The sequence below is a fragment of the Aquarana catesbeiana genome, linkage group LG02 (assembly GCF_042186555.1).
Source record: "Aquarana catesbeiana isolate 2022-GZ linkage group LG02, ASM4218655v1, whole genome shotgun sequence".
NCBI classification, from domain to species: domain Eukaryota; kingdom Metazoa; phylum Chordata; class Amphibia; order Anura; family Ranidae; genus Aquarana; species Aquarana catesbeiana.
The window spans coordinates 363,333,638-363,360,039 of record NC_133325.1 but is presented as its reverse complement, the minus strand read 5'-3'; the positions used below and the strand labels follow the sequence as shown (position 1 = coordinate 363,360,039).

Genomic DNA, 26,402 nt, shown 5'->3' with positions numbered 1-26,402 from the left:
GGGGATCTGCTGTTCGGACCAGGGTTAGAAAAGGTGCTGGACCGAACTGCAGATAGGAAGAAGGCCTTTCCACTGAAGCGTAAAGCTAATTGGAAACAGCCACAACAAAGTAAGAAGAGGCAAAGAGGGAATACAAGATCCCGCTTTGCAACTCCCAAGATAGAGACCTTGGGTTCAGAGAGGAAAAGGCAAGGGAGGGGCGATTTTTCGTCCCCCTGAGCAAACCCAGAAGAAATGACAAAGTAGTCGCAGTGGGAGGGAGACTGGGGGCCTTCCTCCCGCAATGGGAGGAAGGCCCCCAGAACAATAAAGGAAGGATATCGTTTAGAGTTCTCAAGATCACCCCCAAACAGGTTATACATCACCAAACTTCCGAGGATCAAGGAGAAGGCCAGAGGATTAATGGGATCCTTAAAGGAGCTCAAAGAACAAAGGGTGATTATCGAGGTACCAAAAGGGGAAAGAGGGCAAGGTTTCTACTCCCACATATTCAGAGTGCAGAAGACTTCAGGGAAAATCAGACCAATCCTCAACCTCAAGCCTCTAAATTTGTCCATAACCTACAAGAGGTTCAGAATGCAGTCCATATATTCAGTAAGGGCACTTCTGCCCCCAAACTGTTATATGGTCTCCCTAGACCTAAAGGACGCATACCTCCACATCCTGATACACCAGGAGTGTCAGAAATTCCTGAGGTTAGCAATAAAGATGGAAGCAGGAATCATGCACCTTCAATTTCAGGCTCTACCCTTTGGCCTCTCCTCATCGCCCAGAATTTTTACAAAAATTCTGGCCGAAGCTCTGACACCATTACGGGTCAAAGGCATATCCATCATTGCCTACATGGACGACCTTCTCTTGTGGGCAGAGTCGCCCAGGAAGTTGCTACAAAACCTCAGCTATTTGCAAATGTTTTTATAAAGTCTAGGTTGGCTGGTAAATTTGGAAAAATCAAATTTACAACCCAGTCAGCAAATAGTATACTTGGGGTATGTCCTAAGAAGCGGAACCCTGTGGTCCTTAGCAGAGGAAATCTTAAAATGGGGAGAAGAAAACGTACTCTCATTGTCAGCAGTCCATTTGAATGGGGACTTAAACAAAGTGGCGGATTTCCTCAGCAGGAAAAAAGTGAAGGAGGGCAATTGGGTGCTGAAGCAGGAGGTATTCAAGCAGATTGCTCAAAAATGGGGAATACCTCAGGTTGACTTGTTTGCCTCAAAGGAAAACCGGAAAGTCAGAGCGTTCTTCTCCCTGAAAAGAGGGCGGAGCGCTCGGGGTAGATGCATTAGCACAAACATGGGCATTCAACAAATGCTATGCCTTTCCCCCACCGGTACTTCTACCAGCGGTACTAAGGAAGTTACGTACAGAGAAGACAACACTAATTCTCATAGCGCCCTATTGGCCCAGGAGACCGTGGTTCTCTATGCTCAGAGAACTCACGGTGGAACCCCCCTGGTTATTACCGATCCAGGAAGATCTACTCTCCCAGGGTCCAGTACACTACCCCCAAGTTCAAAGATGGAACTTGGCCGCATGGTGTCTGAGGAGCAGTTGCTAGAAGCAAAGGGGTTCTCAGACCGTCTAATAGACACAATGCTAAAAAGCAGGAAGATTGAGACACGGAACATCTACCAGAAGGTATGGAGATGTTTTACAGATGGTGTACAGACAAGGAAGTTAATATTCAAAGCTCAGTAGCAGTCCTGGAGTTTCTACAGGACGGGATAGACAAAGGACTAAGTCTTAGCACGCTTAAGAGTCAAGTGTTAGCACTTTCAGTTTACCTGGAAAAGAGATTGGCATCTGATCCGTGGGTAATCAGACTCTTTAGATCACTGAGCAGACAAAGACCAATACAAGGTACAGTCTTTCCAAAGTGGGATCTGTCATTAGTGCTGCAAACTATGACAGCAGACCCCTTTTAAACCAGTGTATGGTTGCAACCTGAAGATGCTGAGGCTTAAAGCAGTCTTGGTGGCAATTACTACAGCAAAAAGGGTCTGAGTTGGAGGCCCTGTCAATCAGGCCCCCCTTTTTTCAGATTTTTCTGGATTACATAATCTTTAAGTTGGATCTGGCATTTCTGCCTAAAGTGGCCTCGAAATTCCACAGAGGCCAGGAGATTGTGTTACCATCGTTTTGCCCAAATCCGTCTAAAGAACAGGAAGTAAGGTTCCATAGTCTAGATGTGAGGAGATGCGTCTTGCATTATTTAGAAGCCACAAAAGAGATTAGGAAGACGGATTCCATATTTATTTTGATTTCTGGAGTAAGAAAAGGGCATAAGGCCTCAAGACGCACCATAGCCAGATGGCTAAAAGAAGCCATTGAACAGGCTTATAGGTTAGGAGGCATGCAGGTCCCAGAGGGTATCAGGGCACACTCCACCAGGGCAATGGCTGCGTCGCAAGCAGAAGGAGCTGGAGCAACGCCGGAACAGATTTGTAAAGCGGCAACCTGGTCCAGCTTTGCCACCTTTGTAAGACACTATAGAGTGGATCTTTGGGCGGCTAAAGATCAGACCTTTGGACGCAAGGTCTTACAAGCCGTGGTCCCGCCCTAGGGGTAAGTGCTCGTTTATCCTCTCAGGTGGCTGTCCTGAAAGACGATTAGGGGAAAACGAAGTTACTTACTGGTAACGTTCTTTCCCATGGTCTTTCAGGACAGCCGGGTACCCACCCAATTGTGTAATAAGACATAGAGATTTCCTTACAGGAAATGTGATATAATGAATTATGTGTATCATATGTTCTTGTGTCTCCCCAGGTGCTCTTTAAAGAACTGAGGAGCCAGCAGGGGAGGAGGAAATTTTATAGAAGCTGGCGCAGGTGTTTCCAATCAGAGGGGAGGAGCCAAGCTCTCAGGTGGCTGTCCTGAAAGACTACGGGAAAGAACGTTACCAGTAAGTAACTTAGTTTTTTGTTTTTGTTTTTTTTTTTAAACAAACATGTCATACTTGCCTTCTCTGTGATCCTCCTCTTCTGGGGTCCCTCAGCAGCGCTCCTGGCTCCTCCTCTTCTTGAGTGCCCCGCCGGAAAAGCGCTCTCCCTCAGGGCACCCATGCGTGCACGCTCCTGTGTCCTGCTGCTGCGTCTTTTGATACAGACAGCAGGACTTTGCTCCTGCCTCATTTGATTTGATTGACAGCAGTGGGAGCCAATGGTTGCGCTGCTATTAATCTATCCAATCAGGACATGAGACACCGGCTGGAGGTGGCGTGCTTGTTCCCGGTGTGGGAAAGACAGGGTTCAGGTATGTAAAACGGGGGCACTGGGGGGCTGCTACACTAAAAGATTTTTCACCTTAATGCATAGAATCTATTAAGGTGAAAAACCTCCAGGGTTTACAACCCCTTTAATCATTAAAAGATCACAATCTCAATTCAATCCCCCTCACAATCTTAACCTGACATTTCCTTGATTCTATGTAACAAGTGCAGAGCCGCTCAGAGCTGTTAAAAAATAAAAATAAAAAGCTGGCAACGTTTATCAACATTCCTCAACGCAGGGAGATGGAGAAGAGATACCTTGAGGTTCATTTACTAAAGCTGGAGAGTGTAAAATCTAGTGCAGCTCTGCATAGAAACCAATCCGCTTTCAGGATTTATTGTCAAAGCTTAATTGGACACGCAGATTTTGGACTCTCCAGTTTTAGTAAATCAACCCTATTGCATCTCTCATATCTTTAGATCAAAGGAATGAACTTCTGTGTGTAAAGTCAGTTTAACTACTTAAAGACCAAACCTTTTTCTGTTGTTCGTTGCTTACAAGTTGAAATCGGTATTTTCTGCTAGAAAACTACTTAGAACCCCTAAAATATATATAATGAATATTAGCCTGACACAGAGTCAGGCTAATATTCATTACCTACAGGGTTATACTCTATCTCAGTGTTTCTCAACTCCAGTCCTCAAGGCGCCCCAACAGGTCATGTTTTCAGGCTCTCCATTATTTTGCACAGGTGATTTGATCACTTTCACTGCCTTAGTAATTACCACAGCCGTTTCATCTGAGGGAAATCCTGAAAACATGACCTGTTGGGGCGCCTTGAGGACTGGAAACACTGCTCTATCTCCAGGTGAATGGACATTGGTAGACCAAAGGTCTTCAGACAGGAAGTGATTCCCTATCTAACCCCTCCCACACAGGAAGCACTTCCGTTTTTTTTTTTACCAGTGTCTACAAGGTGGATGGCACAGTTTGTTTGAGCTCCAGGTCTCTAGTCTCACAAACGGTTAAATGAATCAAGGGATGGACTGATCATATCCATTTGACACAGGCTTTATATGCTTAGATAAATGGTACCTGAGCCTCGCAAAGAAGACTCAAGATCCTGTGAGGTTTTGCCTGTAATGTGACCTCCAGGCACTGGACGAAGTAGAATCCTGGTCACCACAGCGCTAAGGCATTCCTGCAGGGTGCTGTACAGGTCCAAAGGAGTCGACCCTAAACATGAAAAGGGTACCCAGTCCTTGATGGTCCTCAAGTGACAGGAACCCGCCGTGATGGGTGAAGTTTGGGCTCTTAGTTTCTAAGCTGCCCTGCGCCTTGACGGGTAAGTGAAACCCCTTTACTATTATTGTGTGGTGTCCCAGCGATTGTAACAATCAGTCAAGCTAGCTAGAGGCTGGACACCTATGTGCGGTGACCATACAGGGGAGTTTTGGGTTAGCTATGGGTGTTTGCAAAGTGTACCATTTTTGCTTGTGTCTGGCTGTTTCTTACCTGTATTATGACGCACAACGGTGCGCCATTTTGCCTTGGTTTACCATGGCGCACGTGCGTTTGCAAAAGCGCCACTGGACTTAGAAGTTGTTTGGCGGCCATGGCCATGCTGCATATGAGCAGTAGCCTTTGTCTGGGCACGTGAGGAATCACGTCATATGCGAATACAGCCACGCTCATTCGCTAAGACCACGCACGTGTGTGCACACGCACGCACAGAACATTCCAGCGCACACCCAGTTTATTTAAGCTGTATAGGTCAAGCATGCGGTGCCTCCAGAAGGCAGCTGTGGGATGCAGAGCAGGCTCTGAACAGACACTTGCAGCGGTTCATTCTTTCCTTATCGGGTCATGTGAGTCACCAAGTGTTCCTTGGCAGGCTAAAGGGGCTTAGCAGGTTTATTACATAGGGGCTTGAGAGGCCTTTTAAAGGGTCTTCCTTCTGAGGTGTTTTAATACTACACCCAAGTACTCATTTTGTGGTGGATAAATGTCTTCAAAAAAGAGGAGGGGGACTAACACTTTAGGGAAGGGCACACCGATGTCGTCAGTAGTTCCTGATGAACCTAGTCATATCCCTAGTGTTGTATCCCTTGAAGGACCAGAGGCTTCTGGGCAACCTGAGCCGCTGCGCCTATCTGGTATTGTGCCTACAGTCAACGCTGCTGCTTCACCCTTTTATCACTAAGGATGAACTGTCCTTGGCCTGGGTTAGAGCACAGGATTGCTGGCATGATTGCCTCCATCCCGAAGGATAGCAGGAAGCATGACAGATCTGCCTCCTAGTCTGGAGCAAGAATGGGTTGAAGATGGGGAAGACATTAAAGCTCAGGACTCTGTGGATGGCCCGGCAGACGAGTCTGCTTCTGAACAATCTGGACAAGAAGATATCCAGTTGATGTCTGCTTCTCAGTCGCAGAGGCTTTTGATCCTAACTCTGACCAAAATGGTTTGTTCTGCCTTTAAGTTGCCTCTTGCAAAGGTGACTGAGCCCCCCTTGTCCTCTTTGGGATCCCTGAGGCCTCTTCAGGCCGCACAGGCTTTCCCCTTACACCCACTGTTGGAACAGGCGGTGTATACTGATTGGAAACATCCTGACAGGATTTTTGTTCCTCCTAAGAGGTTTTCCCTTTTATATCCATTGGATGAAAAGTTCATTAAAAAATGGAACATGCCAGCACAAGTCCGGTCCGATGCAGCAGTCTCTTCCTTAAATAAGAACTTAACTTGTCTGGTAGATAACGCACAGGGTTTGAAAGACCCTGTTGACAAGAAATTGGAGTCATTATTAAAGACTTCCTATTTCTTTGGCCAGTTCAGCTATTCAGCCAGCTAATGCAGCACTTGGTATCTGCCAGTCCGTAAAGAATCAGGTCAAACGGCCTAATAGGCCTAACCAGGAGGATGATCTGCCTGAAAGTAAGACAGATATTTCTCCCCTCGTCTTTCAGGACAGCACCTGGAGAGAGCGCAGCTCCACCCACTTTTCCCAGGAAACACTGCAGTCAGTTTTCTCTTTAAAGACCGGACGCTTCCACCATGGCCTCAGTTGTGGTGTTTCCTCCGCCATGGTGGAAGCGCTGCAGGGAGCCAGGGCTGTGCTACGCTTTCTCCAGGTGGAGGGAGTATGAGGCATACCGGTTAGTTGGTTAAAGGTTTGTTGGCAGGCAAGCCCAGCTTCCTCCCTTACGTGTGGGGGTTGCTCCGGCGTCCTCCCCTCTTCATACCCGGCGAGGGTCAGGCTGCTGGGGTCCCCCGCTCCTTTAGACCGGCGGCTAGGCTAAGGAGGAGCGGCGTCTCGGCCTTTTGGCTAAGATCAAGTGTAGTATCTGTTCTTATCAGTTTCCAGGAGGTGGCGCTTGCTTCCGTCCCTGATCTATGGCGAGATAGAGATGGGATGGCGGTTGCTATGCAAAGCCTGCTGGAGTAAAGGTGACCTGGAGCGGTTTGTAGCCGAAAGGGAAGCCTTCTGATGGGGATGGAGAACCACGGGGTCTGAACCAGAGGGTCGGGACCCTGGCCTTCTGGCCTGGATTGGGGCAGCTCTAGCTCCGGACAGTTATTCGGGAGAGAACGCTGGCTCCCCTTTCTCCCACCGGGGGGAGCGGCCAGTATTTCCCGAATGTAATTAGGTAGGAGGGACAGAACAATGGTGAGGCCTGATGGTAAAGGGCTCTCACCAAGCTTCCAGAACTTCATGCCTTCCTGCCTGGGGTGGGGGCTGCTGTGGTCTGGGCTGGTGGCCAGGGTTGGTCTTGAAAGCCTATGGAGTATGTGCCCCTGGAGTGGCAGTCCAGGGGTGCCATAAAATCACTGTGAGTGGCAGTCACTTTGATTTGAGGCACCACGGTCACTGCACCATAGAAAACACTTTTTTAGCACCTGCCTCTTGGGCTGGGCCTTTTGGCTGGGACCAGAGGAATTTTTTTATTCCTGGCCGGAGGGCCTGGTCATTGTTTTACACAGTGGCCACCTTTTTCACTCTCCTCTCCACTATCCCTTCACCACTTTCTTTTATTTATTTTCTTTTGATTGAATCCTATGTTTTGTCACGTCTTGTACACGTTTGTCTCACTGTGTGGCGAGTAAGGACGGGTCCTCGGGCCAGTCCTGAAAGTTTTGGGAAGTGGTGGACATGGCGTTTTGGCTTAGTTCGCCCTCTTTCATGGGGTCTCCCTTCGGGGGAGCCCCACCTAGTACTTGGGTGGGTTCTGTTTCAGCAGACCCTCCAGAGGATGGGGTCTGTCTGGTTTCGGCCAGATAGACCATTGTAAAGTACCTTTGTCCCCGTCTGGAGCCTTACGCCCCGGGGGATCAGGATATTGGCATGTCTGTGTACCCGTTGCACTTTTTTGTGACCACTCTTTATGTGTGTGCACCGGGTGAAGTTTTTTGGGTGTGTTATGCACGCCATAGGCTTTCAAAAAAAAAAAGGGGAAAAAAAAGGAGGAACGGCGTCTTCTTCATCCCCAAAGCCTCAGCCTTCCGGGTTCCGGTGGCGAGTGCGTCACTACGGCCGGGGGCGGGACTTCTAGCGGCGCGACGCAGCTTCCGGTTCCGGCCGCTGGAACGCAGAAGGAGAGGACGGCCTCTTCCGGCTGACTTCATTTCCGGCCCTCGCAGATGCGAGCGGACCGGGAAATTTGAAATAAAAAAGCACCAAACGCCATTGTGAATCCTTGCAGCATGGAGGAGGAACAAACGGCGGTGGCAGGAGCCACACAAGTCAGCCAGGCCCAGGTAAGCGGGGACAACGGTCTCTGTATTATACTCTATGGGCATGTTTTATTCTCCCTCTTTTTAAATTCTGGGAATTTAAGAGCCTGCAACACTCTTCCTGTATGTTGAATCGGAAGTAGGTGTGTTTAAATTGTTGTAAAGAAAATCTGTGGGGGGATTTACTGGCTGATCTCAAATAGAGGGGTTAAAGTGTTAGCTCCTCCATTTTTTTTCAGCATGCTATGGTTTTTTTGTAAGGATAAAAACATACGGTTATTTTCTTATGTATTTCAGAAAGCTAAAGAAAAGACCAAACATTCCTCTCTTCCTGTTAAAAGGAAATGTCCATCTTTTAAAAATGTACTTAAAGAGTCTTGGGCAAATAGGTGTTATGCAGGGCCTGCATTGCAGACTTAGTTAAAGAGGAGACCACTCCTACTACACCTGTGGCTCAGCAAGGAGAATTTATTGAACTCCTTCAGAAAGGAATTGGCCGATACCTTTGAGACATTCAGGTCTTATCTTGACAAACGCCCAGCTGCAGGTAGCAGCTCAGTACCTTGTTCCCAGTCATCTGTTTCTGCATACAGAGGGGGCAGTGACTCAGAAGAGGAAGAACGTAGCGTTGTTACAGAATCTGAGGAAGAAGCAGAGGAAGAGAAAGAATCATCTTCTTCTTCTCGCTACAAATTATCCCTAGAGGAGGTGGATGATCTTTTAAAAACTATCCACACTACTCTAAATATTATAGAGGATAAAACCCTATTGTCATTACATGATAAAATGTTTCAGGGCATGGGTGAAGTGAAGCACAGAGTGTTTCCGGTGCATAAGTTTCTATCAGAAACAATAAAAAGGCAATAGAGGGACCCAGAGAGGGCCCCTTTCTTTTCTAGATCCCTCAAACGCAGGTTTCCCTTTGAAGAGGATAGCTCCCAGGTCTGGAACAAAAAACCAAGGCTGGACGCAGCTTTCTCTCAAGTGTCGAGAAACACTGACCTTGCGTTTGAGGATATGGGTATCCTAAAGGATTCCATGGATAAAAGAGCTGACTCCCTACTAAAGAAAGCTTGGGATTCCACCCTAGCAAATTTAAAGCCAGCCATGGCCTCAACCGTTGTGGCCAGGAACTTAGAGCATTGGCTGGAACAACTAAAAGCTCATATCGAGGCAGGAACTCCTCATAAGGATCTTTTAGAGACACTGCTGGTGCTACTGAAGGCAGTAGGATACAAAGCAGACGTTTCAGCTGAATCAGTTAGAATGTCAGCCAGATCCTCTGCGTTGATAAATTCAACCCGTAGAGCTCTATGGGTCAAGACATGGACCGGGGATACAGCCTCAAAGACCAAGTTATGTAGTTTACCCTTTGAGGGAGATTTGGTTTTTGGCCCGGGTCTTGAAGCCATACTTGAAAGAATGGCTGACAAGAAAAAGGCCTCCCCTATAAAGAAAAAGGTGATCCCTCAAGGCAACAAAAATTTTCATCCTTTTCGGAAAACCTCAGACACAAAGGAGACAGGATATAAAAGACCATGGAGGTCTCAGAGAGGCAGGGGCAAGTCAGGAGTACTATTTCGCCCCCTTACCCCAAGTACATAGAGCCAGTGACTGTCCTCCAACTGTGGGAGCAAGGTTACAAACCTTCTTTTCACAGTGGCAGAGGATAACAGACAGTCCATTTATCCTCAAAACGATAATAGAGGGTTACAGACTGGAGTTCTCCCAACCCCCACCTGTTCGGTTTTATATAACTCAGGCTCCCCGAGACCCAGAGAAGCTTACAGCAATGACTACAATCCTACAGGAATTAATTCAGCAGAAGGTGATCATAAATGAAGTGGAACAGGGGTGCTATTCGCACATATTTCTGGTGAAGAAGCCTTCGGGCAAATTCAGAACCTGAAGATTCTCAACAGATCTGTCAGGTACAAGAAATTCAAAATGGACACGATCTTTTCAGTAAAGGGTCTCCTGACCCCAAACTGTTTTATGGCATCCATAGACCTGAGGGATGCATATCTCCATGTGCCTATAGCACCAGCATTCCAAAAACAGCTCAGATTTGCAATCAGGAGGGGAGAGTCTGTCCTACATCTTCAGTTCAGAGCTCTCCCTTTCGGGCTGTCATCCTCTCCGAGGATAGTCACAAAGATCTTAGCAGAGGCCTTAGCCCCACTCAGAGTAGAGGGAATCTCGATTTGTCCATATTTAGACGATCTTCTAATATTTGCCAAGACAAGGGACATGTTAGGGAAGGATCTGAAAAGGACAAGGAGACATCTGGAGAGTCTCGGATGGTTAATAAACAAGGAGAAAATCAAACATGATTCCATCGCAGATAATAAAATTCCTAGGTTATACCATCGATTCCATACAGGAGAGAATCTTCCTCCCCGAGTAAAAGATAGAAAAACTTCAGAATGCGGTAAAAAAGACCCAGACAAACCTGCCAATTTCCATCAGGGCAGCTATGTCTGTCTTGGGGCTCCTTACTGCATCAATACCAGCAGTACAGTGGGCACGTTTCCACGCAAGGGATCTCCAGCAGGCAATCCTGAGAAATTGGTCCTATGGAGAGTCCCTGGGAAAAAATGATAAAAATGCTCCCTCAAGTTCAGAGGAAGCTCTGGTGGTGGAGGAGCCACTCAAATCTGGACAGGGGCCTGCTCTGGTGTTTCCCCCTGGAGAGGAGGTTGACAACGGATGCAAGTTCTTGGGGTTGGGGCGCCCACCTGGAAGGACAGATGGCTCAGGGGAATTGGACGAACAGGGAAGCCAGGAGATCCTCCAATTGGAGGGAACTAAGGGCTATTCTCCTAGGATTATGGGCTTTCGAGAAACTAGTCCAGGGTCACCATGTCCAAGTTCTATCAGACAATGCCACAGCAGTGGCATATATTACAAGGCAAGGAGGCACGAGAAGCAAGACCTTGCTTTGTCCCTTCAGATTTTATCTTGGGCAGAAAACAGCTTGAGGTCCCTAACAGCTGCACACTTAAAGGGAGATCTGAATCTAGTAGCTGACTTTCTGAGCAGAGAAAAGATACTAGAAGCAGAGTGGAGTCTAAACACAGAGGTATTCCAAAAATTAACAGAAAAATGGGGAGCTCCTCAAATAGATCTGTTCGCATCCCAGAAGAATTCAAAGGTGAAGGCCTATTTCTCACTAAACAGGAAAGATCAAGCGAGAGAATTGGATGCGCTGGCACAACCGTGGAACTTCCACTTGTGCTACGCCTTTCCCCCCTTTCAAATGATCCCTTTAGTTTTAAAGAAACTATAAAAAGACTACGAGTATGATTCTAGTGACTCCTTTTTGGCCCAAGAGGGCTTGGTTTACAACTATACAGAGGATGGCGGTGGAACCTCACTGGGTTCTTCCACTTTGAAAAGATCTCTTAACCCAGGGACCCCTTCAGCATCCAAATATTGAACACCACAGATTGACAGGGTGGTTACTGAAGAGCAGATCCTAAAAAGAAAAGGCCTCTCAGATAAACTGGTCTCGACTCTTCTAAGTAGCCGAAAGAAGGTTACCAGAGCTATTTATTTCAAGACGTGGAAGCGGTTTAATTCCTGGTTTGTGACTACAAAATTCTCACCACAGGAAGTGCTTTCAATATTTAGAGTTTCTCCATGAAGTAATGGAAATGGGTTTGGCAGCCAGTACCCTAAAGGTCCAAGTGGCCGCCTTATCGGTTTTTCTTGAGAGACAATTATCTCAAGAACCGCTTATAATTAGGTTTTTCAAGGCATTGGCCAGAGCTAGGCAAATACCTTTTAAATTTTTTCCTAAATGGGATTTATCATTGGTTCTACAGGGTTTGATCAAAAGACCTTTTGAACCTCCAGAGGAAGCGACAATAAAATTATGGTCGCTCAAATTAGTTCTTTTGGTAGCAGTTACCTCGGCTAGAAGAGTAAGCGAGTTGCAAGCTCTATCTATAATAGAACCCTTTTGCTATATATTTCCAGACCGGGTAGTGCTAAAAACTGACCCGGGTTTTCTGCCAAAAGTTGCAACAGCTTTTCATAGGGCACAAGAAATAATTCTACCTACCTTTTGCCCTACAACATCCAACTCTAAGGAGAAGTCTTTCCATACTCTGGATGTGAGAAGGTGTTTACTACATTATTTAGAAATCACGAGAGAGTTCAGGAAGTCAAATTCTCTCTTTATTCTTTTCTCTGGATCACGCAAGGGTTATAGTGCTTCCAAAAGCACTATAGGCAGATGGCTGAGAATGGCTATCAGTGAAGCCTGTAGAGCTTCAGGGGCAGATCCTCCCACGGGGGTAATGGCCCATTCAACAAGGGCAGTAGCAACGTCCTGGACGGAAAGAGCAGGGGCTTCTCCAGGTCGGATCTGTAAAGCGGCCACGTGGACAAGTTTCTCCACCTTCACCCTCCACTACAGGTTGGACTTGCTACCAGCATCGAAACAATCGTTCGGCAGGAAAGTCCTACAGGCGGTGGTCCCACCCTAGAGTAAGTACTCGTTTATCATCTCCAGGTGCTGTCCTGAAAGACTAACCCTAGTTAGACTTACCGGTAACGGTATTTCTACGAGTCTTTCAGGACAGCGCTGATGACCCGCCCTATCTGTTTTTATAAAATGTGGTGTTATTGCTATGTTTTGCTTATCTAATTTCAGCATGGCTGGAGGTACTCTGGGAACAACTGAGGCCATGGTGGAAGCATCCGGTCTTTAAAGAAAACACTGACTGCAGTGTTTCCTGGGAAAAGTGGGTGGAGCTGCGCTCTTTCCAGGTGCTGTCCTGAAAGACTCGTAGAAATACCGTTACCGGTAAGTCTAACTAGGGTTTTTCTCGAGCGCTGTGTTTTTTACCATTGTCGCCTTAATGGATTCAATACAGCAGGTTTCTCGTTTGGCTCTCTCGTCTGTATATATGCGCAGACTCTTATGGCTTAAGAACTGGTCAGCCGAGCTTCCCTGTAAAAAGTTATTGGCAGGTTTCCCTTTTCATGGGGAATGTTTATTTGGTGATCATTTGGACAAATATATCCAAAAGATCTCTGGAGGAAAGAGTCTACTTCCTGTGAAGAAAAGCACCAGACGTCCCTTGTTTAAAACCTCAGGGACTGCTTCCTCCAATGTCTCAGCGTCAAGGCAGTTCTGCTGCCAACAGGGCGCTAGGGCCAGGGGCAAGCCGCAGGGCCAGGGCCAGGGCCAGAAGAAGCCCTGGGTTCAAGATTCTTCTAAACCCAGCACTAAGCCCTCCTTTTTGAGAGGATGCCCCCACTCCATTGAGCAGGGGAAGGCTGCTGCACTTTGCATACTTTTGGAGAACAATAATTCAGGATGAGTGGGTCACCTCAATTATATCTTGTGGTTACAAGCTAGAGTTGCGGGGGGGTTCCCCCTCAGAGGTTTAAGATCCAGCATTCCCTCAGATTCTTTAAATAGAAACTTATTGCTTCAGGCACTACATCATCTAGTGCATCAAGGAGTGATTGTAGAGGTTCTGGTATCCGAAAGGGGCACAGGGTTTTACTCAAACCTGTTTACAGTTCAGAAACCAAACAGGGACACAAGGCCCATTTTGGACCTACGATCCTTGACCAAGTATCTACTGATACAGTCCTTTCGGATGGAGTCTGTCCGCTCAGTAGTAGCCTCACTCAAGAGGGGAGACTTTCTAGCCTCCATCTATATAAAAGTCGCGTATTTCCACATGCCTATCTTTCAGCCTCATCAGAGGTTCCTACGTTTTACAGTAGAGGAATGTCATTTTCACTTTGTGGCTCTACCCTTCGGGCTGGCTACAGTTCCCCGGGTGTTCACAAAGGTCCTAGCACCAGTACTGGGTCTTTTAAAGGCCCAAGGGATCCTGCTGCTCTGGTATCTGGACGACCTCCTACTCAGAGATCACTCATTACAGGCTCTAGAACAGAGCATAATATAATATGCATAGTACTGTATTTGAAAAGCTTAGGCTGGATCATAAATACTGAAAAGTCAGGTCTGATCCTAGATACGGTTCAAGCAAGAATATTCTTGCCACCCTTATCTGATGCACCCCTATGCATTAAGGTGAAAAATCTCCTGTGATGCAGCAGCCCCCCAGAGCCCCCCTTTTAGTTACCTGAGCCCAATCTTTCCAACAACAGAGACAAGCACAGCAGCTCCAGCTGGAGTCGCAGGTCCTGATTGGATAGATTGATAGCAGTGCAGCCATTGGCTCCCGTTGCTGTCAATCAAATTCAATGACGCAGGGGTGGGGCTTAGTTCTGCTGTCTGTCAATGGATGCAGCAGCAGGACACGGGAGCACGGCAGCACGAGTGCCCCCAGGAAAAGCGCTTCTCAGTTGATGCGGAGAAGTGCCAGGAGCGCCGCTGGGGGACCCCAGAAGAGGAGGATCGGGAGTCAAGTATGAAATGTTATTTAAAAAAAAAAAAAGAGAGACTTTACAACCCCTTTAAGTTCATTGTGGTTCTATCGATTGCTGTAAAAACATTTTTGTACGAATGCGAACGATTCTCTCACGATTCTTGTGGCGTAACATCTTCTTTCACATTAAAACAAAAAACTTGGGCTAACTTCCCTGTTTTGTTTTTTTTTTTTTTTTAATTATTCATTAAAGTGTATTTTTTCCCAAAAAATTGCGTTTGAAAGACTGCTGGGCAAATACAGTGTGACATAAAATATTGCAGCAATTGCCTTTTTTTTTCCCTAGGGTCTCTGCTAAAATATATATAATGTTTGGGGGTTCCAAGTAATTTTCTAGCAAAAAATATTGATTTTAACTTAAGAAACAAGTGTCAGAAAAAGATTTAGACTTTAAGTGGTTAAACTTCCTTACGTTGTGAAAAACTTGGCAGACTGCCTGGATTTTTTCTTTACACACAGAAGTTTATCCCTTTTGATCTAAGAAGGAAGCATTAGTTACAATGTTTCATGTTAAAAACTTGGCAGACTGCCTGGATTTTTTCTTTTGACAGCTGAGTGAGCAGATAACTCTCTCCACTTGTTATATGAAAGAATCGGCAAACTCTGCAATAGAGATCGTCAGGGGGGTTGAACCGAGATCACGATTTTTTAACAATTACCGTATTTATCGGCGTATAACACGCACTTTTTTCCCCTTAAAACCAGGGGAAAATCGCAGGTGCGTGTTATACGCCGATCCCCTGCGATCCCGACCTGTCACATTTTCAAAATCGCCGACCGCGATTTGAAAATGGCGCCGCCGGCGCCGAAATACACAGAGCCGGTCCTCGGCTCTTTCCGGCGGCTGTCGTTCACTTTCGGCTCCACTCGTAGTCCCGAGCGGAGCTATCCGAACCTACTCGGCTAGGTTCGGATAGCTCCGCTCGGGACTACGAGTGGAGCCGAAAGTGAACGACAGCCGCCGGAAAGAGCCGAGGACCGGCTCTGTGTATTTCGGCGCCGGCGGCGCCATTTTCAAATCGCGATCAGCGATTTTGAAGCCCAGAATGGCTGGGATCACTGGGGAAGGCTGCACTGGGGAAGGCTGCACTGGGGAAGGCTGCACTGGGGAAGGCTGCACTGACAAGTCTGCACTGGGGAAAGCTGCACTGGGGAAGGCTGCACTGGGGAAGTCTGCACTGACAAGGCTGCACTGGGGAAGTCTGCACTGACAAGGCTGCACTGGGGAAGTCTGCACTGACAAGGCTGCACTGGGGAAGGCTGCACTGGGGAAGGCTGCACTGGGGAAGGCTGCACTGGGGAAGGCTGCACTGACAAGGCTGCACTGGGGAAGTCTGCACTGGGGAAGTCTGCACTGACAAGGCTGCACTGGGGAAGTCTGCACTGACAAGGCTGCACTGGGGAAGTCTGCACTGGGGAAGTCTGCACTGGGGAAGTCTGCACTGGGGAAGGCTGCACTGGGGAAGGCTGCACTGGGGAAGGCTGCACTGGGGAAGGCTGCACTGGGGAAGGCTGCACTGGGGAAGGCTGCACTGGGGAAGGCTGCACTGGGGAAGGCTGCACTGGGGAAGGCTGCACTGGGGGAGGCTGCACTGGGGGAGGCTGCACTGGGGAGGCTGCACTGACATGGCTGCACTGACATGGCTGCACTGAGAAGGCTGCAATGATGGGCGTTTAAATGTAAGTTTTTTTTCCCTTCAACTTCCCTCCTAAAAGTTTTTTTTTCCTTAAAATTCCCTCCTAAATTGGGGTGCGTGTTATACGCCGATGCGTGTTATGCGCTGATAAATACGGTAATTGTGCAGCTCAACTTTCCAGCCTCACAGGTGTGTAGGCTTTTGGAAAATGTGTCTTTTGGACCTTATTGTAAATTGGTATCATATACATTTTTTTTAAAGCATTTGAGCAACGGATATAAATGAAGATATACTGTATACTTGGGTTAATCTCCCCTGGAGGTAAACCAATGGTGCTCCAAAGCTCGCGGTGTCTTCCTGGCACTTAAAACAGCCTGAGAGTATAAGGTGAAGAACCAGCAACTTGTCCTCCCGATAAGTTGTTCTGCCCTCACTATGTGTTTGAAGTACAAAGCTTGGCAGACAGCTAACAACTTCCCAATAAAGACTGAGGCAGAAGGGTTAACAGTTGTAATCTTTACTGAGAATTAGATTTTTTTTTTTTTTCTTTTGTAAAACTGCAAAACATAAGTTAAAAATATGCATTAACATTACATTACAAAATGCAAAAAGTGTCAGGCATGCTACCTTACTGTTAAGGCACTAGCTAACAGAAAATTAGGCCTAGCTAAAGGAACTCCCTGGCAAAAACTACTACAAACACACATAACAAATGTAGTTGAATTAGTGGAGTATATACTAATTAATTGAATACTAATGACAGCCTACTTGCAGACCAATGCTTCCAAGGCCAGTTTTAAGAAATAGCTCAGCTATTCTCATGCTTCTTCACTGCAGAATGGATTAAGCAAAATGTCTGCTGAAAAGGAAGTGGGTGTAATATACTACAGTTCCTGTCAGTAATGGATGCCAATTTAAAGCAACAGTAAGATAAGTAAATATTTTATGATGATCAGAACAAAAGTATTTTATTGATAAATGGTACAGTGTGCAAGTTACAGCAGCTTACGCATTTTAGTAAAAAACTGATGGCTATGAATACGTTTTTTTACCGAAACCTATAAGCTGCTTGTAACTTGCACACTGTACCCTTTATCAATAAAGTACTTTTATCAGGAGGACGAGTTGCCGGCTCTTCACCTTCTACTCATTTGAGCAACAGATGTGGTCCTAAACTTAGTGAACATTCATGCTTATATCTGCAAGAACCAGCCCACTCTCACGGCGGCACCAGCTGATGTGCCTATTGACCCTGAGCTGGAAGTTGCCTTGCCAGAGGTCTGGGGCATAGAAGGCAACGATTCTGCTGGTCTTCCCCTGTTTTGTTACTGGTTCAGTGAGTCTTCCCGCTCTACCACAGTGTTCAGCAGTTTGACCCCCGATGTTCCTCTTCAGTTTCTGGCAACTCCAAGCAGCACCGAAGTCAGTATTCGCCTTTTACTGCTTCCAGCCCACTCCAATACTTGACGCATTAGCGTAATTATGGCCAGACCTTAACAAACCGCTCCCAATGTATTATAGCTCAGTGTTGCTCATTGCGCCGACACTGACTCGCTGGAAAATTGCTCTAGCAGAGCCTTCATAGACCATAATCTCTGCATAATAGGAAGTGGTTTTGAATGCTAGCAAATATGCCTAGATTTTGTTTAAAGTGGACTGTGAGTTATGTAACTCGTATGCAGATAAGATCTATGTTTTGGAATTAAAGTTTAAGGGTGGCACTAAAGGGATCAAAGATTTGGCTGCATTAAGTAAATAGGGAGTAATGGAGCGTTTTCATGGGCCTATAGGTTTGGAGGAGTAGTGAAATAGAACTACCCATGGGTCATCAGGAACTAATGTGGGCATATGAGAGGACATATCCTCCATATATGAGCATGTGCTGCCCTCCAAGCCACACCCTCGCCAGCAAAGAGATGGATAATTGGGTAATAACTGATGTAACTTAGATGGAGAGTAATGCTAACATGACAGCAACTTAAAGTTCATCTCAGCCGTTTTGAAGGATAGTGGGATGTGAGCAAGGTATAATATTATATCCCTTTGGGCATCAGTGAGTGACTGCTCAACTCTTGTAGGTCAGCCTCCCACGAGGTTAAGTAAGTGGAATGTTCAGTGTACTCCACATCCTGAAGAGTTGGATAAAAACTGTGATATTCCCCTTTTTTATATGCTCTATTGGAACGCATATACATTTAATATGTTCTTAAGTGGTAGCTACTTCAGGTCATCTATGTTCAAATTAACGGCTACGGCAAAACAATCCCAACAGATAGGCTAATGTCATACAACAGATTAGAAATCCTGTCCCTGGTGAGTAATTCAGCAGCATGGTGACTGTAATGTTGTTTTACATAATAGTGAATGATTTCTCTTTCATTTCAGTAATTTATTTGAAGATCAGATTGTTTGTACACCCACAAGAACTCAACTAGCGCGAAGGTGTAAAAAGTTGAATTCCACTCCAATTCAGAATACCGACTCTGAGTCTTCAGACTATGAGCCGCCACCCAGGAAGCTTACCTTAAAAGAAATTTTTGACAATCACTTCAGAAAGAAAAGAAAATCTAAGAGAAAGAAGAAGCCTAAAAAACGTAACCTGTATTTGTGCTCCGAGAAGAAGCAGCCTCGGAAAGTTAAAAAAAGAAAACCTGTCTACTCCATTTCTGCCTCACAAAGAAAAAGCAGATTGCTTCATTGTGGAATTAGGTTTCCTTTTGCATCCAAAAAATACTTATCCTTGAAATTGTGTTTTGCATATGAGGTGAGATACTTTCAGCAAATATACTCTTCTTGTTCACAGTTGAGGTAATTGTAGCTGTATTAGTGCACTTGCAACAAGTGCAATAGAGTACTGTCAGTGATACTTTATTTGCATTAACTTTCACATTTTCAGGATAAGCTTTCAGGCTTTGTCACCTTCTTCAAGGTCCAAGCAGTACCACGTAGACCGTTAAGAAGGACAAACAGCCCAAAGTCTTATCTTCTTTTTTTTATTTGCTCTAACCTTCAAATTTTCAGAAGTATCACGAACAGTACTCTATTGTTGTTCACACAAAATTAAAAATCCAGTATTGTGTGGAACCTAGCAGATTCAGCTATACAAGCTGTATACCATTTGCAGCATCAGAGATGAGATCCTCAGATCAGTTTTAGTTTCTTTTTGATGCCAGAACATCTTGAATACTAGCTAAAATTATAATAATACAAGCAATATATCACACAGAACTGGCAGGTAGTGTGTGAGTCAGCGCTCTCTGGCAGCTATAAGGTGGACCATAAGGGATCAATAGCATGGGAACAACAAGATATACTCAAAACCAATTAATAAGAACTAGTCCATACAGTCTATAATAGTAAGGAATGTCAAGGAGAAGTCCGCAAGATGGATGGATCCACAGGTGGATGGGGATTGCACACACAGTCACCAGCAGCTCCTCAGCAGGAAATGGAAATTCCCTCAGACACAAACAAACAGCAGAAAGAGGGTGCCTGGGTCAGTGTGATGGTAGAAAAAGGAGGTGTCGCCTCGGATACGCATTGCAGCCTATCCCCGTCCTCATCCCTCGTGACTGCTGGCTGCTTGATTGGTGATCCACATCCACCCTATGTGCAGCTTGCAAGATACTTTTATGTAAGTGTGTCTGAATAAAGTGTTACTTGTTTTTACTATCAAAATTATAATAATGGCTAGTGAGTTCGGTAACTGGTTTCCTGGTGGACCTACGGTGGGTATAGAAAATCACCCCCCTTTTAAAACCATCACATTTTGTGGCTTTGCAGCCTGAAATGAACACAGTTTCTGTTTTATCCAGCTGTATTTACTCAGTCAACATATAACTTCCAAGTGATAGATACAACACCAACATGTCAGAAAAAAATTATTTTAAAAATGGAATCACTAAGTTGGAAAAAGGATCACCCCTCTCCTAAAAATGACATGTAAACTCAATCAGGTGTAGCTAATCACCTTTTCAATGGCACACAAAGACATTTGACTTTCAACTGTGATCAGCTATGGTCATTTTGATTAGCTCAGCAAGAAAAGGGAAAGTCCCTGATAGTGCAACTGAACAATCAACTATGGGTGGCAAGGCACTGTCAAAAGATCCCCAGGATAAAGTTGCAGACAGGCACAAGTCAGAGATGGATACAAAAAAAAAGGGCTTTATCAATGCCTAGAAGCATAATGAAGTCTAAATTTAAGAAGTGGAAGGTATTTTGTACAACACAGACCCTCCCTGGATTAGGACATCGCTCCAAACTGGATGAGAGAGCCAGGAGGAAACTGGTCAGAGAGGCTACCAAGAGGCCTACAGCAACTCTGAAGCAGTTGCACAGGAATTTAAAAAAAAAAAGATGTTATGGTCAGATGAGACTAAAATTTAATTATTTGGCCTCAACACCAAACCAAATGTCTGGTGTAAATCCAAATAACACCATTCCTACAGTAAAGCATGGAGGGGGTAATATCCTGTTATGAGGTGTTTCTCTGCAGCAGGGACTGGAGCACTTGTCAGGATAAAAGGAAAAATGGTTGCGGCAAATCTTGTCAAATTCTTGAGGAAAATCTGCTGCCCTCTGCCAGTGGGAAGAAGGTTTACCTTCCAACATGACAGTGACCCAAAACACACAGCAAAAATGGCCAAACAGTGGTTGAAGGAGAAATAGGTGAATGTCCTTGCATGGCTTAGTCAGAGCCCAGGCTTAAACTCCATTGAAAATCTGTGGAATTACTTGAAGACTGCAGTCCACAAACAGTTACCGACAAATTGAACTGAAATTGAGCAGTTCTGCAAAGAAAAGTGGGTAAATATTGCAAAATCTAGATGTGCAAAGTTGGTAGAGACATACAGTGGGGACGGAAAGTATTCAGACCCCCTTAAATTTTTCACTCTTTGTTTATATTGCAGCCATTTGCTAAAATCATTTTTAAGTTCATTTTTTTTCCTCATTAATGTACACACCGCACCCCATATTGACAGAAAAACACAGAATTATTGCCTTTTTTTTTCAGATTTATTAAAAAAGAAAAACTGAAATATCACATGGTCCTAAGTATTCAGACCCTTTGCTGTGACACTCATATATGGTGCTGTCCATTTCTTCTGATCATCCTTGAGATGGTTCTGCACATTCATTTGAGTCCAGCTGTGTTTGATTATACTGATTGGACTTGATTAGGAAAGCCACACACCTGTCTATATAAGACCTTACAGCTCACAGTGCATGTCGGAGCAAATGAGAATCATGAGGTCAAAGGAACGGCCTGAAGAGCTCAGGAACAGAATTGTGGCAAGGCACAGATCTGGCCAAGGTTACAAAAAAATTTCTGCTGCACTTAAGGTTCCTAAGAGCACAGTGGCCTCCATAATCCTTAAATGGAAGACGTTTGGGACGACCAGAACCCTTCCTAGAGCTGGCCGTCTGGCCAAACTGAGTTATCGGGGGAGAAGAGCCTTGGTGAGAGAGGTAAAGAAGAACCCAAAGATCACTGTGGCTGAGCTCCAGAGATGCAGTCAGGAGATGGGAGAGAGTTGTAGAAAGTCAACCATCACTGCAGCCCTCCACCAGTCGGGGCTTTATGGCAGAGTGGCCCGACGGAAGCCTCTCATCAGTGCAAGACACATGAAAGCCTGCATGGAGTTTGCTAAAAAACACCTGAAGGACTCCAAGATGGTGAGAAATAAGGATCTTTGGTCTGATGAGACCAAGATAGAACTTTTTGGCCTTAATTCTAAGTGGTATGTGTCGAGAAAACTAGGCACTGCTCATCACCTGTCCAATACAGTCCCAACAGTGAAGCATGGTGGTGGCAGCATCATGCTGTGGGGGTGTTTTTCAGCTGCAGGGACAGGATGACTGGTTGCAATTGGAAAGATGAATGCGGCCAAGTACAGGGATATCCTGGATGAAAACCTTCTCCAGAGTGCTCAGGACTTCAGACTGGGCCGAAGGGTTACCTTCCAACAAGACAATGACCCTAAGCACACAGCTAAAATAACGAAGGAGTGGCTTCACAACAACTCCATGAGTGTTCTTGAATGGCCCAGCCAGAGCCCTGACTTAAACCCAATTGAGCATCTCTGGAGGGACCTAAAAATGGCTGTCCACCAAAGACTCATGGCTGTATTAGATCAAAAGGGTGCTTCTACTAAATACTGAGCAAATTGTCTGAATACTTAGGACCATGTGATATTTCAGTTTTTCTTTTTTAATCTGCAAAAATGTCAACAATTCTGTGTTTTTCTGTCAATATGGGGTGCTGTGTGTACATTAATGAGGAAAAAATGAACTAAAATGATTTTAGCAAATGGCTGCAATATAACAAAGAGTGAAAAATGTAAGGGGGTCTGAATACTTTTCCATCCCCACTGTATCCCCACAAACTAAAGGCTGCAATTAAAGCAAAAGGTGGTTCAACAAAAGACTGACATAAGGGGGTGATCCTTTTTCCAACTCAGCGATTCTGTTTGAATTTGGTTTATTTTTTTCTGACATGTTGGTGTTCTATCTTTTAACTGGATTTTATGAGTTGCACTAATAAATACAGCTGCATAAAACAAACTGTCTGTCTTCATTTCAGGATGCAAAAGGGGGGGGGGGGGTTCTTTTCTTTACTCACTGCATTCTCAAATGTAAAAAGGAAGGCTAAGTTCACCTATTGCACCATGTTGCATATTACCCGCGTATTAAGGGTGTTAATATGTAACATGGTATAAATGCCTCCACTCTCACCCTCAAATGTGTCAGTAATCAGTGCACTTGTAGTCCATTGAATCTTCCTCCAGATCTCCAACTGACAGCCTGTACAGAGGTAGGGGCAGAGAGCTGGAGGAAGAGTTTGCAGGAGCCTGACATTATTGATTGCAGGCGCAATGCTTTGCAGGCTCTTGTAAATAATAAAAAAAAATAAATGCACATTATTTTTTTGGCAAAAACCTTTTATTTTTCAAAGGTGAATCCAGCCTTTTCAAGTGTATCTATATAGCCATTCTAGTTTGGGATGGAGTGGGGAAAAGTTAAAACCCCTGCCACTGTCCGGGGCTTTGTTAGAGACGTTTTTACTTCTGTCCTTGTTGCCATTGGAGACTCTCCCTCATGTCTGGTGAAAAGTGTGTCACCACAGAAAATGAAGAGAAATCTCTCTAAAGCTAGCCATATGTGGATGTAAATTCGGCAGGCTCAGAAGGAACCGACCAAGATTCAGTCCATCCATGTGCAGGCTGATCGTACCCAAGTCAATCTATCAATCACCTGTGGGATCTTAGACATGTGATTACTGCCAGTGGTTATTGCCACTAGTAATAATTGTGTTCTGCCGCCTGGGAAGGCTTCCTGTGCTCCCCCGCCAGCAGAACACAATATCGCTGCAGGAGGCATTCCCCCATCAACACTGACTTTTTTTTTTTTTTTTTTCGTTCTTTCCTTCCACCCATGGTAGAAGGGAAAAAAATCTAATTGTTTATGGGCATCTTAATCACTTCAATACAGGGCATTTTCACCCCCTTCCTGCTCAGGCCAATTTTCAGCTTTCAGCGCTGTAATAATTTGAATGACAATTGCGCGGTCATACAACGCTGTACCTATATGAAATTTTTATCATTTTTTCCCCCTCACAAATAGAGCTTTCTTTTGGTGGTATTTGATCACCTCTGTCTTTTTTTGTTTTTTTTGTTTTTTTGTATTTTTCTGCGCTATAAACAAAAAAAGAACAACAATTTTGAAAAAAAAAAGTTTTTTACTTTTTGCTATAATAAATGTGTTACCTAGGGAGTGATTCTAACTGTGGGGGGGAGGGGACTGACTGGGGAGGTGACCGATCGGTGTTCCTATATACTAGGAACACACGATCTGATCAGATCCACGTTCCTGCTCTGACCAGCAATAGCGGCCACCAGGCACGCGCACCGGCTCCCTTGACCGCCGGGAAGCCGAGGATGTCTAATGACGCTCGCCCGGAGGGACAGAGTGTTCCTGCGGCCGTCGTATTACAATACGCGGGATGGGAAGTGGTTAACAGAGCCCTGTACAGTGATAAAATCTGACAGATGTTCTAATCTTTACCCACGCCATTCAAAACTAAGGGGGAAAAAAAGAAGGCTGATGATACACTTCAACGTAAATCTGTGTTAACAGTCATGCTGTGGTGGATACATGGCAACCGGTGGCAGCTGGTCCATAAGGGGCATAGGGGCGGCGCCCCCCTAGTTTGCATGTGGGGATGCCAGACTAATAGTTTTCTATGAGGTCTGTCATTTTTTTGTTACAAGCACATGATTCGAGCCTGAGGCTCTAATTGGCTTGTAAAAGATGAACCCTCCCACTTGTGATACTAGCGAATCAGTATTCGCCATCGGTTTCCGGCTTCTCATCCCAGCCAGGACAGGAGGTGGATCTAAAAAAGACCTGGTTAGCCGGGTAAAAGCTGGGGAGGCCGCAGCGCCGGGTATCAGGGGAGCCGTGACCGCTGGAAGGCTCTGTTTACATAGGGCAGAAATGCTTTCCTATCCTGGTGGAATTATTTTTCAGGCTCCCTTCAGTGATGGCCGCGTGTGGATGTCTAAGCACTAAGTCTTTATTTTTGTTGAACAGGAGAATAAGAGCTCCAACTTTTAGCAAAAGTCATATAACCATGTGACAAGCACTAAAGGGAGTCTGGGGCAGTAATTTCTCCAGGAAAACATTTCATCCCTTCTGTTAGTTTCTAGTAATCCATCATAGCAGGACTATTACTATTGCTTTATGTAAACATCTTAGTTCACATTAAAAGAACACTTCTGTAGTAAATTCTCACTTTTTATTCATCATTTAAAGCGGGGGTCCACCTATCTATCGTTTTTTTTTTTTTTTTTTTTTTTGGAGTTCATTCAAAAACTTTTCTTCTCATGATTATCTACTCACATGTTCTGTGTAATAAGTCCGCCTGTGTCTGATTTTGTTGTAAAGAATAACTTATAAAATTCACTGAAGGCGGTTTCCATCTTCATTGTGGGCATTTGAAGCCCACAAGCATGTATTTCCTGGATGCAGTGAATGCTGTGCTCCCAGCATTCACCGAGATGTTGTGATGACGCTGTTGCACAATGCATGCTGGGAAGCCTGAGACTAGCTCCCAGGGCACTGTGGGAGGTCTGGGAGAGGCTAGAAACACGCCTACTCCCATGGGAGGAAAACCAGGAAGTGCTAAGAAGATTAGAAAAAAAAAGGTAATTACAGCGATTTAAATTTTTTTACACAGCATGTCAGCATCTAGGCAAGGAAGAGAATACATAGAGATAATGTTCAAAATTTGGGTGGAACCCCGCTTTAAAGTGTCACTGTCATTGAATGCTTTTAGGCACCTTTGTTTGGCATCTCTGTTTGGCATCTCTGTTTCTACCAGCAGCAGATCTGTTGTAATTGTCAGGATGTAAGTTTGTAAATATGTACATTTCAGGAAGGATTTCAAGCTATGGCTTGTTATGCAGGTAACCTGTCTAAACTGTTCAGATTCAAAAATTGCTTCTTGCGTAATGAAGTCAAACAGCTTCTGACTATCATATCTGGATATGAATGCTTTTCCCAACGTTCAGTTTTTATACATCAGCCAATCAATCAGCTTTGTTTGCTAGCTTATCTTGTTACCTGCCTGCTCTTGGGGTCCTGAACATACATTATCATATGTCCTTGCCCTCTGCTGTAGCCTTCAGTGCTTAAGAACACATCAGAGTGGTGGCACTGTGCTACTTTTTTTTTGTATTAATCTAATTAATTATTCATGGCATAAGTACTTAAAGTAGAACTATAGTCAAAACATTTTTTTTTTTTTAATTTTGGATACAGTATGGGAGGGTTATAACCCCTGTCAGTTCATCTTTTGCCATCTGCGTCCCATTGGGAAGATTCCCCTTCACTTTCCTGTTCCATAGCCAAAACAGGAAGTGAGAAGAAATCTCTGCAAATGAAGGGAATCCCTTGGGACCCCCCAGGTCCTCACTGGAAGATTTGCCCTCTGTTATTTTTCCAGGGACAACACAAAATTTGGGATTCTCTTTTATTTTCAGTGATAATGGTAAACTTTGCAAACGAAGAGGGTGAATTTCCCTAACAGAGGCACACACAGCAATAAAAACTGTCAGGTGTTCTAATCCATCTCCACTCTATCCAAAACGAAAAAAAAAGTTTTGCCTTTTAATTGTACTTTAACTCGACAGTGTTTTGGTTTTTTTTTTTTTTTTTTTTTTTTTTTTTTTGTGTTCCAGCAGTTGATTTTCATCTGTTATTTTGTCTCTTTTCATACACCTCTTATTGCCAAATCGAAATCAACCTAGTGCTAAGCAGGGCTCTTTAAGACAGTATTTTTGTGTGCATTTTTTCCTCTTTGGATGTAACGTTTGTATTCTACTAAATGATATTACATT

At 44.9% G+C, this 26,402-nt stretch overlaps 1 protein-coding gene and 1 pseudogene across 1 annotated transcript in view; both read left to right on the top strand.

Annotated features, from left to right (window-relative positions):
* The window catches only part of TAF1D (TATA-box binding protein associated factor, RNA polymerase I subunit D), a 50,408-nt gene that overhangs the window by 12,699 nt on the left and 11,307 nt on the right, over positions 1-26,402 (top strand). The window contains exon 3 of the mRNA XM_073615083.1: positions 18,385-18,763. Coding sequence (XP_073471184.1) covers positions 18,385-18,763 — 379 coding nt within the window. The remainder of the gene's footprint in view (positions 1-18,384; positions 18,764-26,402) is intronic.
* Positions 6,518-6,649, top strand: LOC141130862 (U2 spliceosomal RNA; annotated as a pseudogene).